The 14,137-nt window shown below is 47.1% G+C and overlaps 1 protein-coding gene across 6 annotated transcripts in view; it reads left to right on the top strand.

Annotated features, from left to right (window-relative positions):
* rai14 (retinoic acid induced 14) overlaps positions 1 to 14,137 on the top strand; it is a 379,848-nt gene that overhangs the window by 268,004 nt on the left and 97,707 nt on the right. For all 6 annotated transcript variants that reach the window (XM_072497306.1, XM_072497307.1, XM_072497310.1 and 3 more), the window contains one exon: positions 6,967 to 7,037. In XM_072497306.1, the coding sequence (XP_072353407.1) occupies positions 6,967 to 7,037 (71 nt within the window). The remainder of the gene's footprint in view (positions 1 to 6,966; positions 7,038 to 14,137) is intronic.

Raw genomic sequence — 14,137 nt, 5'->3', positions numbered from 1 at the left:
AGGCCGAGGCGGCAGGCCCGAGGCCAGGGCACTATGTAGGGATGGTGCTCCACGTCGGATGGCTCCCACCGAGGAGGAAGAAAGAAGGCTGAAGGCTGGTCCCAGGGGAGCTCTGGGTGAATGCAGAGGAGAAAGAAAGAAGGTTTAAGGAAGTTTGGTAAAAAAAAATTTATCTCTGCCTTTTATAAGAATAAGTCAGATTGATGAAGGGCAGGAGGGTGAAGGGGGAGAGAGGAGAAAAGAAAGAAGATAAAAAAACAATAAGCCGCTAAAGGATGCGAAGAGCAGCGTCGAAGAAAGGAGGAAACGCCGGTTCGCCCTTGAAGGAGAAGACGAGCAAAAGTGTTGCCAGGATGGCGGAAGCCGAACTGCAAGGCGGGGCCGCACTACTTACGGTGGAGAAGATGACCGAGGTGATGGCAGTGGAGCTGGTAAAACAGTCTGCGAGGCACATGGAGGCTTGAGGAAGGAGACGGCGGTCGTGTTGAAGTCATTGGTGGAGGAGGCAATCGGCCCGGTGAGGGTGGCGGTGGCAAAGGCATCGGCCGAGGTGAGAGAGCAGGACGAGAAGAAGAAGGAAATGGAGGAGGCCGTGTCACGACACAGCGACCAGGTCACCTCGATGGGGGACGAGCTGCAGAGGGTGGTTAACAGAGGACTCCGAGCAAAGCTGGAAGACTTGGAAAACCGCTCAAGGTGGCACAATTTGAGAATTGTGGGCTTGCCCGAAGGGACAGAGGGCCCAAGGCCAACGCAATATTTCGCTAAGACGTTGGCGGAGCTGATGGGGGAGGGTGAGAGCCCCACCCTGTACAAGCTAGACCGAGCTCATCGGTCATTAAGGCCGAAGCCCAAATTGAATGAGCCGCCTAGGGCAGTAATTATCTGCTTCCATAAGTTTTGCATGAAGGAGAAGGCATTAAGCTGGGCGAAGCAGAAGCGTGAGGTGCTGTGGGATGGTACTGCGGTTCCGATCTACCAGGACTTGTCGGTGGAGTTGGCAAAAAGACGAGCGGCGTCTGGGCGAGTGAAGGCGGCTTTGTACAAGAAGGGGGTGCGATTTGGTGTGGTGTACCCGGCGAAGTTGAGAGTAACATATAACGCCAAAGACTTTTATTTTGAGACAGCCGAGGCGGCTGAGACGTTCGTGAGGGCAGAAGGCTTGGGACAGACGTGAAGAGCGGAACTGGAAGAGAGACTGCGGACTGTGTTTGAGCAGCTGGAAAATGTATAAATGTTACAACTTTCTTTTTGCTGATTTGTATTGCAATTTACTTCTCTTTGCATTGTTAGAGTCCAAGTTAATGGCGTTCAGTGTTGCGACGGTTAAATGTTATGTTAGTGAATTGTAGGGGTTGGATTGTTGGGTTTATTTTGGTGTTTCTTTCTCTGGGACTGGGTGGATGGGGGCGAGAGGTCTTGGTGGGGGGAGCCACCCGCGCTAGCTAACTAAAGTCAGTTAGTGAACGGGGGTGAGGTGAGAGGAGAACTGCGGACGTTGGAGCCTGGATAGCAGGCTTCAATGGGCCTACGAGGCGAGCAAGAGGGGGTGGAGGGATGGATGTTGGGGGATGTTTTTGTAGGGGGGGGTTCTTGGGAGGGGGGGAATGGGTTTGATGTTAACAAGGGACAGGGGCGGGTCAGACTTATGGGGCAGGGCCTGGTGGTATGGTGATGGTGGATAAGAAAGGTGGGGGGGGGGGGGTGAGAGACCCCCAGTAAGGATAATCACGTAGAACGTGAGAGGGCTGGGAGGTCCGGTCAAGAGGTCAAGGGTTCATGCACAACTTAAAAGTTTGAAAGCCGATGTAGCAATGCTGCAGGAGACTCACTTGAGGGTGAAGGACCAGGTGAGACTTAAAAAGGGCTGGGTTAGCCAAGTGTTTCACTCCGGATTTGATGGAAGGGCTCGAGGGGTAGTAGCAAAAGGGTACGCTTCCAGATGGAGAAGGTGGTGGCAGATCAAGGGGGTAGTTATGTGATTGTGACAGCGGCACTGGAGGGGAGATTAGTGACGCTGTTAAGTGTATACGGTCCCAATTGGGAAAATGTGGGATTCGCGAGGAAGGAGTTTGGGGCCATTTCCAACTTGGACATGCATGAGCTGATTGTGGGTGGGGACTGGAACTTGGTGCAGGAGCCAAAGTTGGACAGATCACGGCCGCGCTCGCTGGTCCCATCAGGGGGGGCAAAGGAGCTGGCTGGGCTAATGGTGGAAATGGGAGGGGTGGACCCTTGGAAGTTCCTGCACCCAAGGGAACGGGAGTACTCGTTTTTCTCAGCGGTCCATAAGGTACACTCGCGGATCGACTATTTTGTGGTGGGGAAGGCTTTGCTGGCTGTAGTCAAGTGGTCGGAATACTCTGCAATTGCAGTGTCAGATCACGCTCCACATTGGGTGGATATGGTGCTGGAGAAGGGGGTAGCGCAGAGACCGGGATGGAAACTGGATGTGAAGTTTTTGGGGAACCAAGTGTTCTGGGAGAAAATTGAAAAGGTAATTAAGGAATATGTAGGTTTCAATTGTACGGGTGAGGTGTCGAAGGCAGTCGTCTGGGAGGCTCTAAAGGAGGTGGTGAGAGGTGAGGTAATTTTGTTTAAGGCCAGGGTGGACAAAGAGGAGAGGTTGGAGCGGCAGAGGGTAATAGATGAGATGTTGGAGGTAGATAGGAGGTATGCAGAGGATGGGGACCCGGCGAAGCTGGAAAAGAGGAAGGAACTACAGGCGAGCTTCGACCGACTGTTCACCAGGAAGGCGGTGCGCCAACTGAGACGAGCAAGGAGTGCAGTTTATGAACATGGAGATAAGGCAGTATGTTAGCAGGTCAGCTCCGGAGGGAGGCAGCGGCAAGGGCAATTCTTCAGGTGAAGGATAGGGCAGGGAAGTTGGTGGTGGCCCCAGTGCTGATTAACAAGGTTTTTGAGGAGTTTTATGAGAGGTTGTACAAGTCAGAGCCACTCGGAGGAGACCGTGAGATGCAGGAATTTCGAGATGGGTTGGAGTACCCGAGGCTAGGGGAGGGGGACAGGGCTACATTAGAAGGAGCAATAGTGGAGCAGGAGATAAAGGATGCGATTGGGAGGATGCAGTCGGGGAAGGTGACAGGGCCGGATGGGTTTCCGGTGGAATATTATAAAACATTTAAGGATAGGTTGGCACGCCTGATGGTGGGGATGTTTGAGGAGGCGATAGGGATGGGGGTGTTGCCGCAAACCTTGGGGCAGGCATTTATTTCACTGATGCTAAAAAAAGATAAGGATCCGACGGAGTGTGGGTCGTATCGGCCCATATCACTTCTGAATGTGGACGCAAAAGTGTTGGCGAAGGTACTGGCGGGTCGGCTGGAGCAGTGTCTCCCGAAGGTGATAGGGGAGGATCAGATGGGGTTCGTGAAAGGGAAGCAGCTGTTTTCGAACATTAGGAGGGTTTTGAACGTTGTTATGGCACCGGCGGAAGGGAAGGAAACAGAGGTAGTTGTGGCATTGGACGCCGAGAAGGCGTTTGATCGGGTAGAATGGGGGTACCTGATGGCAGTGCTGGAGCGGTTTGGGATTGGACCAAGGTTTGTGAACTGGGTAAAGCTATTATATAAGGAACCGAAGGCGAGTGTCTGCACAAATAATATCAGTTCAAGATACTTTTCTCTCCACCGTGGGACGAGACAGGGATGTCCTATGTCCCCCTGCTGTTTGCACTAGCGATTGAGCCGTTGGCCATCGCATTGAGAAGTTCGAGAGCATGGAAAGGAATAGTGCGGGGGGGGGAGATAGAGCATAGGGTGTCCTTATATGCCGACGACCTGCTGCTGTATGTGTCGGAACCGAGTCCGTCGATAGGAGGAATATTGGAGCTACTGCGGGTATTTGGGTCTTTCTCGGGGTACAAGTTGAACCTGGACAAGAGTAAGTATTTTGTGGTGTCTCGGCCGGGAGTGGGGCAGGGGTGGGGGGGCTGATATTCTGTAGGGCAGGGACTCATTTTAGGTATCTGGGGGTGCAGGTTGCCCGGGAGTGGGGGAGGCTTCGCAGGTACAACATCACTAGTTTGGTGGGGAGAGTGAAAGCCGATCTGGCAAGGTGGATGGCCTTCCTCTGTCACTGGCGGGTCGGGTTCAGGCGGTTAAAATGAACGTGTTGCCGCGATTTCTGTTTATTTTTCACTGCTTACCGATTTCCCTGTCAAAGTCTTGTTTCAGGGAGATTGAGGGAAGGAATACCTCATTCATATGGGGAGGGAAGGTGGCCAGAGTGAGAAAGGTATTGCTGCAGAGGGGAAGGCAGGCAGGGGGTTTGGGTCTCCCGAACCTGTTGTACTACTGCTGGGCGGCGAATGTGGAGAAGGTGCGGAGCTGGGTCAGAGGGGTTGATTCTCAGTGGGTCAGAATGGAGGAGAGTTTGTGCAGGGGGTCGGGGCTGAAGGCACTTGCAACAGCGCCGCTCCCGATAGCTCCGGGGAAATACTCAGGGAGTCCGGTAATAATAGCTTCATTGAAAATCTGGAGGCAGTTTCGCCAACATTTCGGGTTGTGTTTAGGGTCAAGGGAAATGCCGATTCGGGGGAACCACAGATTTGAGCCAGGGAGGTGGGATGGAAGTTTTCGGAAATGGGAAGAGAGGGGGATTAAGACACTAAAAGATTTGTTTCTTCGGGGTCGGTTTGCAGGATTTAGGGAGCTGGAAGCGAAGTATGGGCTGGAGCAGGGAGAAGTGTTTAAGTACATGCAGGTTCGGGATTTTGCCAGGAAGGAGATACAGAGCTTCCCAGAGGAACCGGCCTCCACATTGCTGGAGGAGATGCTGACGACAAGGGGACTGGAGAAGGGGGCAGTTTCAGCGGTGTACGGAGCTATTCTGGAAGAGGATAAGGCACTACTGGAAGGGATCAAAGCAAAGTGGGAGGAAGAGCTGGGAGAGGTGATAGAGGAGGGGGTCTGGTGTGAGGTGCTCCGGAGAGTGAATGCCTCCACCTCATGTGCGAGGTTGGGGCTGATACAGCTGAAGGTGGTATATAGAGCGCACCTCACGAGGGCGAGGATGAGTCGATTTTTTGAAGGAGTAGAGGATGTGTGTGGGGGGGGGGGGGAGGGGGGGGGGGTGCGTTTTGGTCCTGTCCAAAGCTAGGGGAGTACTGGAAGGAGGTGTTTAGGGTAGTTTCCAAGGTGGTGCGTGTAAAACTGGACCCAGGTCCCCGGGAGGCCATATTCAGGGTGTCAGACCAGCCAGGATTGGAAACTGGTGCGGAGGCAGATATCATAGCCTTCACCTCGTTGATCGCCCGAAGGCGGATCCTGCTGGGATGGAGAGCAGCCTCTCCACCCAGTGCCCTGGCGTGGCGGGGGGACGTGTTGGAATACTTGACCCTTGAGAAGGTTAAGTTCGAACTGAGGGGAAGCTCGGAGGGGTTCTACAAGTCATGGGCACTATTTATTATGCACTTTCAAGAACTGGATAACATCGAATATTAGTTGGGGTGGGGGGGATGGGTGGGAGGGTTGTGGGGGAGGGGGGGCTGTGTATATTAAGGGTGACTATGTGTAATCCCTGATTCCTTTTTGTCATTTGTTTATGTAAACATGCGGGCTGATGTTTGGGGGTTAGTTGGAGGATGGGATCGTTGTTATTGTTATGGGGATTGACATATCTTGCTGATTATTGTTTATTGTTGATGGGTGTAAATGCGGGAGAAAATGTGAAAAAGGAGGAGAATAAAAATATGTTTTTTAAAAAGACGGCTTCTAGCGTCCTTAGGTTTATAAATAGAGGCATAGAGTATATAAGCAAGGAAGTCATGCTACACCACTACAAATCATTGGTCAGATCACATTTGGAGTATTGTGTTCAATTCTGGGGACCTTATTTAAGGAAGGATGTTAAAGCCCTGGAGAGATGCAGAGGAGATACTAGAATGATATGAGGAATTTTAGATACAAAGAAAGATTGGATAAATTGGGCTTGTTCTCCTTGGAGCAGAGAGGATTGAATGCTGACCTTATTGAGGTATTCAAAATTCTGAACAATTTTGATAGGGTAAAGAAGGATATTCTGTTTCCACTAATTGGTACGTGAGTGACTCGGGGTCACAATTTCACGATGGTCAGCAAGAGAGCTAGGAGTGAGATGAGGAGAAACTTCTTTACTCAGAATTGTTGGGATTTGGAATGTTCTGCCTGAGAGAGTGGTGGAGGTGGATGGTAGAGGTTTCAAAAGAGAGTTGGATATATATTTGAAAGAGATAAGGCTGGGGAATGGGACCAGCTGGGTGCTCTTTTGGGATCCGGTATGGACATGGTGGACCGAATGGCCTTCTTTTATGCTGTAAATAACAAACAAATATTATCCTCTATGTCCTGAGGAGATTGGCCATGATACAGGCCTAAGAATAATAGCTGCGAGCATGCAACATATCTAGCAACTCACAATAAGCTCAATGGAAGACAACCCTGTGACAGCACACAGTTTTCTCAGAACATTTGTTTGTGAAGTATCCTTGAGGTTCCGCAGCCTGCCTCAATGATCCAAAGGTTTTCTTGAGCACTTTTAAGATCTGATTTCACACTGAGCTGGAAGTAAAGGGCAACCAGTGCAAAGATGTGTGATGCCTGTTGGAGGAGCTTTCATTCTTTTTCGCCCTGTTGGAAGTTAAAATGATTCTTAACCCCTGAATCGTACTGTGCCTTTTGAAAACCTACCTGGAAGTACTTTGCATCAGTGGAAAGTACAGTGAAACTTTAGCCTGAGATGTCTGATTGGACCTGTATTGTGGTACAGCAGGTTAAAACGCACGCCAGCTTGATAGGTTTGGGTTGCTGCCAACAATTTTCTACTTAATCATAAATTAATTTTAAAATGTATCCTTTAGTTTGGTCTTATAATTGTGGTATAAAATTTTAAATATATATATATACATAAAAACAAACATGATTTATGTACAAGGACATAGTAATAACTTTGTTTTTTAATTCCTAGCTGGAAGTGGTTCTATTTTGATTGTTCAGCTGCTGAGTGAACACAAGTGCCCGATTAATATTAAGGACACAGTAGGTATCCCCTTACATCTTTTAGTATATGTTTTATAGAGTCTAGCTGCACAATATTTGGATAATTTGATCTTACGATTAGTTAAAGTTTAATCTAAACATATTAGACCTCTCAACTATATCTCTTGCATCCTCTAACTGTTATGCCTATTTTGGCCTTGTTTTTCTGTTAGCTTGAAACTACCTATTCATTTTTCTCACGTTTGCTTCAGCCTTTCGGCTTGTTTTTGTGGTTTATGGCTTTGAATTTCTTGAATACTTCAAAAAGATAGTTCTCGGACAGCAGAAATCTGTTTTTTTGTAGCATAGAGTGGAATACGGAGTACCTTGCAATGGAAAGCTCTATTTTTTAAGCAGTAGTGCATGGTTTTAAACCAAGTAAGGCTTTCTTTACTGAAACCCCTGTTGAATCATAGATTCAAAGAATTTGCAGTGTAGACGGAGGTCATTTGGCCCGTAAGGTCCGCACTGGCCCTTAAAAAGATCACCCCACTTAAGCCCACACCTCCACCCTATCCCCGTAACCTCACCTAACCTTTTGTATACTAAGGGGAAATTTGTCCCGGCCAATTCAACTAACCTGCACATCTTTAGACTGTGGGAGGAAACCGGAGCACCCAGAGGAAACCCACACAGACACGGGGAGAAAGTGCAAACTCCACTCAGAAAGTCACCCGAGGCCGGAATTGAACCCGGGTCCATGACGCTGTCAGGCAGCAGTGCTAGCGACTATGCAGCCCTTCGTGCTTTTTAATTCTCGAGAATCAAAAGGAGGAATTATCCTTCATAACTCTCAACCTCACCACTCCAAGCAACCCCTTTGTTCAATTCCACCAGCTCTCCCTGACTTTAGTATGTGCCATTCGTGATCCTTTCAACTGTGTCCATGCTCACCTGACCAAAGTGCCTATAGCTTCTCCCATTCCCACTCACTACTCGCTACTTCTGTCTTTCGCCACCCCTAGCACCTGTTCTTTTGCCTTTGCTGCTATCTCAGACTACCCAAACTGAGCTGCCAATTTTTCCCTCTTTCCCCCTCTTTCTTATCTCTTGAGTACCTGGGTCCTACCTCTTTGCAACACACTACAATTGCTTCGCGAAGAACAAAGAACAATACAGCACAGGAACAGGCCCTTTGGCTCTCCAAGCATGCGCCAATCATGATACCTGTCTAAACTAAAACCTTCTGCACTTCCAGGGTCGATATTCCTCTTTTCCCATCCTATTCATGTATTTGTCAAGATGCCTCTAAAACGTCACTATCGTACCTGCTTCCACCACCACTTCCGGCAGCGAGTTCCAGACACTCACCACCCCTTGTGTTAAAAAATGTGCCTCGCTCGTCTCCTCTAAACTTTGCCCCTCGCACCTTAAACTATGTCCCCTAGTTATTGACTTTTCCACCCTGGGGAAAAGCTTCTGACTATCCTCTCTGTCCATGGCACTCAAAATTTTGTGAACTTCTATCAGGTCCGATCCAATGAAAACTTCTAACCTCCGATCCAATGAAAACAATGCAGGTTTATCCAACCTCTCCTATAGCTAATACACTCCAGACCAGGCAACGTCCTGGTAAACCTCTTCTGTACTGTCTTCAAAGCCTCCACATCCTGGTGGTGTGGCGACCAGAATTGTACGCAATATTCCAAGTGCAGCCTAATTGAGGTTCTGTACAGCTGCAGCATGACTTGCCAATTTTTATACTCAATGCCCTGATCGAGGAAGGCAAGCATGCCGTATGCCTTCTTCACTACCTTCTCAACCCACGATCTGTGGGTGGGCCTGTGCCGTGGGGGCACTCTTTCCCTCCGCATCGGCCGCTGTCAACCTCCCGCGCATGCGCCAACTCGTGCCGGCCGGCGGAGGCCCTTCCGCGCCGGTTGGCGAGGCGCCAAGCCCTTCCGCGCCGGCTGGCGCGGTGCCAAACACTCCAACGCCGGCCTAGCCCCTGGAGGTGCGGAGGATTCCGCTCCATCGGGGCGGCCCGACGTCAGAGTAGCCTGCCCCACCGGTTCGCGGAGAATCCTGCCCTGTCAATCTGCCTGTCAATACTCCTAAGAGTTCTGCCATTTACAGCATACTTCCCACCTGTATTCGACCTTCCAAAATACATGACTTGAGTGTAATGCCCACGCTTGCTGCCAACTCTCTCAGCTTTCCCATTCTTTTTTTTTCTTTTTATAAATTTAGAGTACCCAATTAATTTTTTCCAATTCAGGGGCAATTTAGCGTGTTCAATCCACCTACCTTGCACATCTTTGGGTTGTGGGGGCGAAACCCACGCAAACACGGGGAGAATGTGCAAACACCACACGGACAGTGACCCAGAGTCGGGATCGAACCTGGGACCTCGGCACCGTGAGGCTGCAGTGCTACCACTGCGTCACCGTGCTGCCCTTTCCCATTCTTTTCTGACATGTGTTACACATCTGTCCCCCTGTGGGGCACTTATGTTTGCTACCACTAATCTGATCTTCAGGAAAATACTTAGCGGGATTCTACTTCGTCATCATGCATCAAACTTCCCCTTCTGTAACAAACTTCAACACCATCCTGTAAGCAGAAAATGCTTTTAAATGTGTGCTTCAATTTTTGTTTTTTGGGACTCACAATGTTAGATATTTAACACAAATGCAACTCTTGCCCCAAGCACAGAAACAGACATAAATACATAATTTTAAATGCTTTACGACAAGTTGTGTGTATTGTATGCACATTTTAGTGTTATTCTGTATATTTCCCTTTTTGGGTGCTTGTCAGGCAATGCCATGAACTATAGCCTGTGCAGAGCTACGCCGTTATTCCAATGGGCCTGCAGTGCTGTCTGCCTCAGGAAAATGATGAGAACACATTTCTTCTTCAATTTAACTTAATCCCTAACACTGTATGCTTAATAATATCGATTGCATGCAATAAAGATTTGTATGTTCTTGCGAGATCCACTATTATGGATAGATATCTTAATTAATTTCAGATGGTTTTTGCTTTGGCAACACATAGCAATATGTCTAAGAATTCTGTAACACACAGAGGTAGCAATAGAATTAAAAAGGCACTTTGACTGGTCAAGTCTTCGATTACGCACCATGTGCAACCTTTTATAGAGTGACAAATGGAGGAATTTAGGAATATTGGCTTCTAAATAATGGGAAAACATAAGGGTTAAAAGACTGGGTTTATGCTGTGTTTCACTGCAGTGGTCATGTTTTTAAAAAGGATTGTGTTTTGTACAGGCCTGGGAACTTCGAGGAAACAGCAGGTGCAATTGACCAGAGGAATGTGGTTTGACTGGGGAGTTAATGTGCTTTTGCACATTTTGCTCAAATGGGAGATTATCCATTTTGGTAGGAATAACAGCAAAAGGGATTATTATTTAAATGATAAAATATTAAAACATGCTGCTGTGCAGAGGGACCTGGGTGTGCTAGCGCATGAGTTGCAAAACGTTGATTTGCAGGTGATTAATAAGGCGAATGGAGTTGTGTCCTTCATTGCTAGAGGGATGGAGTTTAAGATGAGGGAGGTTATGCTGCAACTGTATAAGGTGTTAGTGAGGCCACATCTGGAGTATTGTGTTCAGTTTTGGTGTCCTTACCTGAGAAAGGATGTACTGGCACTGGAGGGAGTGCAGCGGAGATTCACTAGGTTAATCCCAGAGCTGAAGGGGTTGGATTATGAGGAGAGGATGAGTAGACTGGGACTGTACTCGTTCGAATTTAGAAGGATGTGAGGGGGATCTTATAGAAACATATAAAATTATGAAGGGAATAGATAGGATAGATGCGGGCAGGTTGTTTCCACTGGCGGGCGAAAGCAGAACTAGGGGGCATAGCCTCAAAATAAGGTGAAGTAAAATTAGGACTGAGTTTAGGAGGAATTTCTTCACCCAAAGGGGTGTGATTCTATGGAATTCCCTGTCCAGTGAAGCAGTTGCGGCTCCTTCATTAAATGTTTTCAAGATGAATAAAGGAATAAAGGGTTATGGTGTTCGGGCGGGAAAGTGGAGCTGAGTCCACAAAAGATCAGCCATGATCTCATTAATTTGGGGAGATGGGGTCATTGCTAGGTGGAGCCCAGGAATGTAGAGAGGCAGTTGGTTTTGGAAGAAACTTTGGAGAGAGAGGAGCTGAATTTTATAGTTTTCTTTGAAATTCCCCTCATTCTTCTGAACTCCAGCGAATATCATCCTGACTGACTCAGTCCCCTCATTCGCCAATCCTGTCATCCCAGGAATCAGTCTGGTAAACATTTGCTGCACTCCCTCTATAGCAAGAACATCCTTCCTCAGATGAGGAGATTAAAACTGCACACACTATTCCAGGTGTAGCCTCAAATAAGGCCCTGTATAATTGCAGCAAGACATCCCGCTCCTATACTCGAATCCTCTCTCAATGAAGGGCAGCTTACCATCTGCATTCTTTTACCCCCTGCTGAACCTGTATGATTACCTTCAGTGACTTGTGTACAGGGACACCCAGATCTCATTGCACATTCCCCTCTCCTAATTTATAGCCATTCAGATAATAATCTGCCTTCCGTTTTTGCTACCAAAGTGGATAACCTCACATTTATCAAAGTTATACTGCCATGCATTTGCCCACTCATTCAACTCGCCCAAATCACACTAAAGGATCTCTGCATTCTCCTCACAGCTCCCCCTCCCGCCCAACTTGGTGTTACCTCCAAATTTTGAGAAATTACATTTTGTTCCCTCATCCAAATCATTTATATATATTGTGAATAGCTGGGGTCCTAGCACCGATCCCTGCGGTACCCCACTGGTCACTGCCTGCCAATTTGAAAAAGATCCGTTAATTCCTGCTCTTTGTTTCCTGTCTGCCAACCAGTTTTCTATCCATCTCGATATAGTACCCCTCATCCCATGCACTTTAATTTTACATGCTAATCTCTTCTGCGGGACTTTGTCAAAAGCCTTATGAAAGTCCAAATACACCACATCCACTGGTTCTCCCTCATAAACTCTACTAGTTACGTTCTCGAAGAATTCTAGTAGAATTCCCCTTCATAAATCCATGGTCACCCTATCCGTTCCTGCCATTGGTGTCTTAAATGCTCTGTTATAAAATCATTGGGAATGGATTCTAGAATTTTCCCCACTACCGATGTCAGGCTTACTGGTCTATATTCCCTGTTTTCTCTCTACCTCTCTTTTTAAATAGCGGAATTACATATGCTATCCTAACATCTGTAGGAATTGTTCCAGTGTGTCTAAAATTCTGGCCTCCAATTCAACCACTATTTCTGAGGATTTACCAGCCTTCAATCCCAGAAATTTCCCCAATACCATTTCCCTACTAATATTGATCTCCTTCAGTTCCTCCCTCTCACTAAAACCTGTGTTCCCCGACAATTCTGATATCTTTCTTATGTCCTCATTTGTGAAGACAGAACTAAAGTATGTATTTAGTTGCTCAGCCATTTCTTTGTCCCCCATTATAAATTCCTCTGTTTCTGACTGTAAGGAACCTACATTTGTCTTCACCAATCTTTTTCTCTTCATGTACCTGTAGAAAGTTTTACAGTCAGTTTTTATGTTCCCTGCAAGCTTCCTCTTGTACTCTATTTTCCCCTTCTTAATCAATCCCTTGGTCCTTCTTTGCTGAATTGCTCCCAGATTCTGTTGTTTATCTTGGCCAATTTGTATGCTTCTTTCTTGGATCGAATGCTATCCCTAATTTCCTTTGTAAGCCATGGATTGGCCACCTTTCCTGTTTTACTTTTGTGCCAGACAAGAATAAATAATTGTTGCAGTTCCCCCATGTGCTCCTTGAATGTTTGCCATTGCCTATCCACAGTCATCCCTTTAAATAACGTTTTCCAATCGATCATAGCCAATTCATGTCTCATAGCATCATACTTTCTTTTATTAACATTCAGGACACTAGTCTCAGAATCAGCGGCTTCACTCTCCATCTTGATGAAAAATTATACCACGTTATCGCTGCTCATCACCAAGAGGTCTCACCAATGATTGCCAATGATTCTGTTCTCATTACACAGTTCCCAGTCTAGGAGACCAATTCTGTAGTTAGTTCGTCAATGCATTGGTCCAGAAAACAATCAATATACACTCCAGGAATTCCTCCCCTACGGTATTGTGACTAATTTGATGAGCCCAATCTATATGCAGATTAAAATCGTCCATAATTACAGGTGTTCCTTTATTGCACGAATCTCTAATTTCCTGTATAATGCCATTCCCAACATCGCCACTACAGTTTTGGAGTCTATACACAACACTCATTAATGTTTTATGCCCCTTGGTGTTCCTCAGCTTTACCCATCTATAGATTGCACATTGTCAGAGCTAATACCATTCCTCACTATCGCGGTAATTTCCTCTTTAACCAGCACTGCAACTCCACCACCTTTTCTTTTTTGTCTGTCCTTCCTAAATACTGAATACCTCTGGAGGTTTTGTTCCCATCCCTGGTCACCCGGCAACCATGTCTCCGTGATCCTGATTATATCATACCCATTTGCATCTATTTGCATGATTAGTTCATCCACTTAATTGCGAAAGCTCCACACGTTAAGGCACAAAGCCCCAGGCTTGTCTTTATAGCATTACCCCTCCCAATATTTTTCACTGTGGCCCTGTTTGAATCTGGCCCTTGGTTTCTCTCCCAGTAGCTTTTCTTATTCCCCTTTCTGTTTTTTGTCCTTGTTTCCTCCTCTGACTCCTTGCATAGGTTCCCACTCCACTGTCTTTTTAGCAAATACTCCCCCTAGGACATCAGCCCTGGCCCTGCCCAGGTGTAACCTGTCCAGCTTGTACTGGTCCCACCTCCCCCAGAACTGATCTCAATGCCCAGGAATCTTAAACACTCCCCCTCATACCATCACTTCCGCCATGTATTCATCCGATATATCCTGCTAGTTCTACTCTGACTAACACATAGCATTGGTCATAATCCTTTGATCACAACATTTGAGGTCTGACTTCTCAATTTTCTTCCTAACACCCTATATTCTGCTTTTAGGACTTCATCCCTTTTTTTAACCTCATCCCTTTTTTTAACGTATGTCATTGATACCAATGTATACCATGTCCACTGGCTATTCACCGCCATGACACC

Source organism: Scyliorhinus torazame, chromosome 3, assembly GCF_047496885.1.
Source record: "Scyliorhinus torazame isolate Kashiwa2021f chromosome 3, sScyTor2.1, whole genome shotgun sequence".
In the NCBI taxonomy this organism is placed as follows: Eukaryota; Metazoa; Chordata; class Chondrichthyes; order Carcharhiniformes; family Scyliorhinidae; genus Scyliorhinus; species Scyliorhinus torazame.
This window is presented reverse-complemented; position numbering and strand designations above follow the sequence as displayed.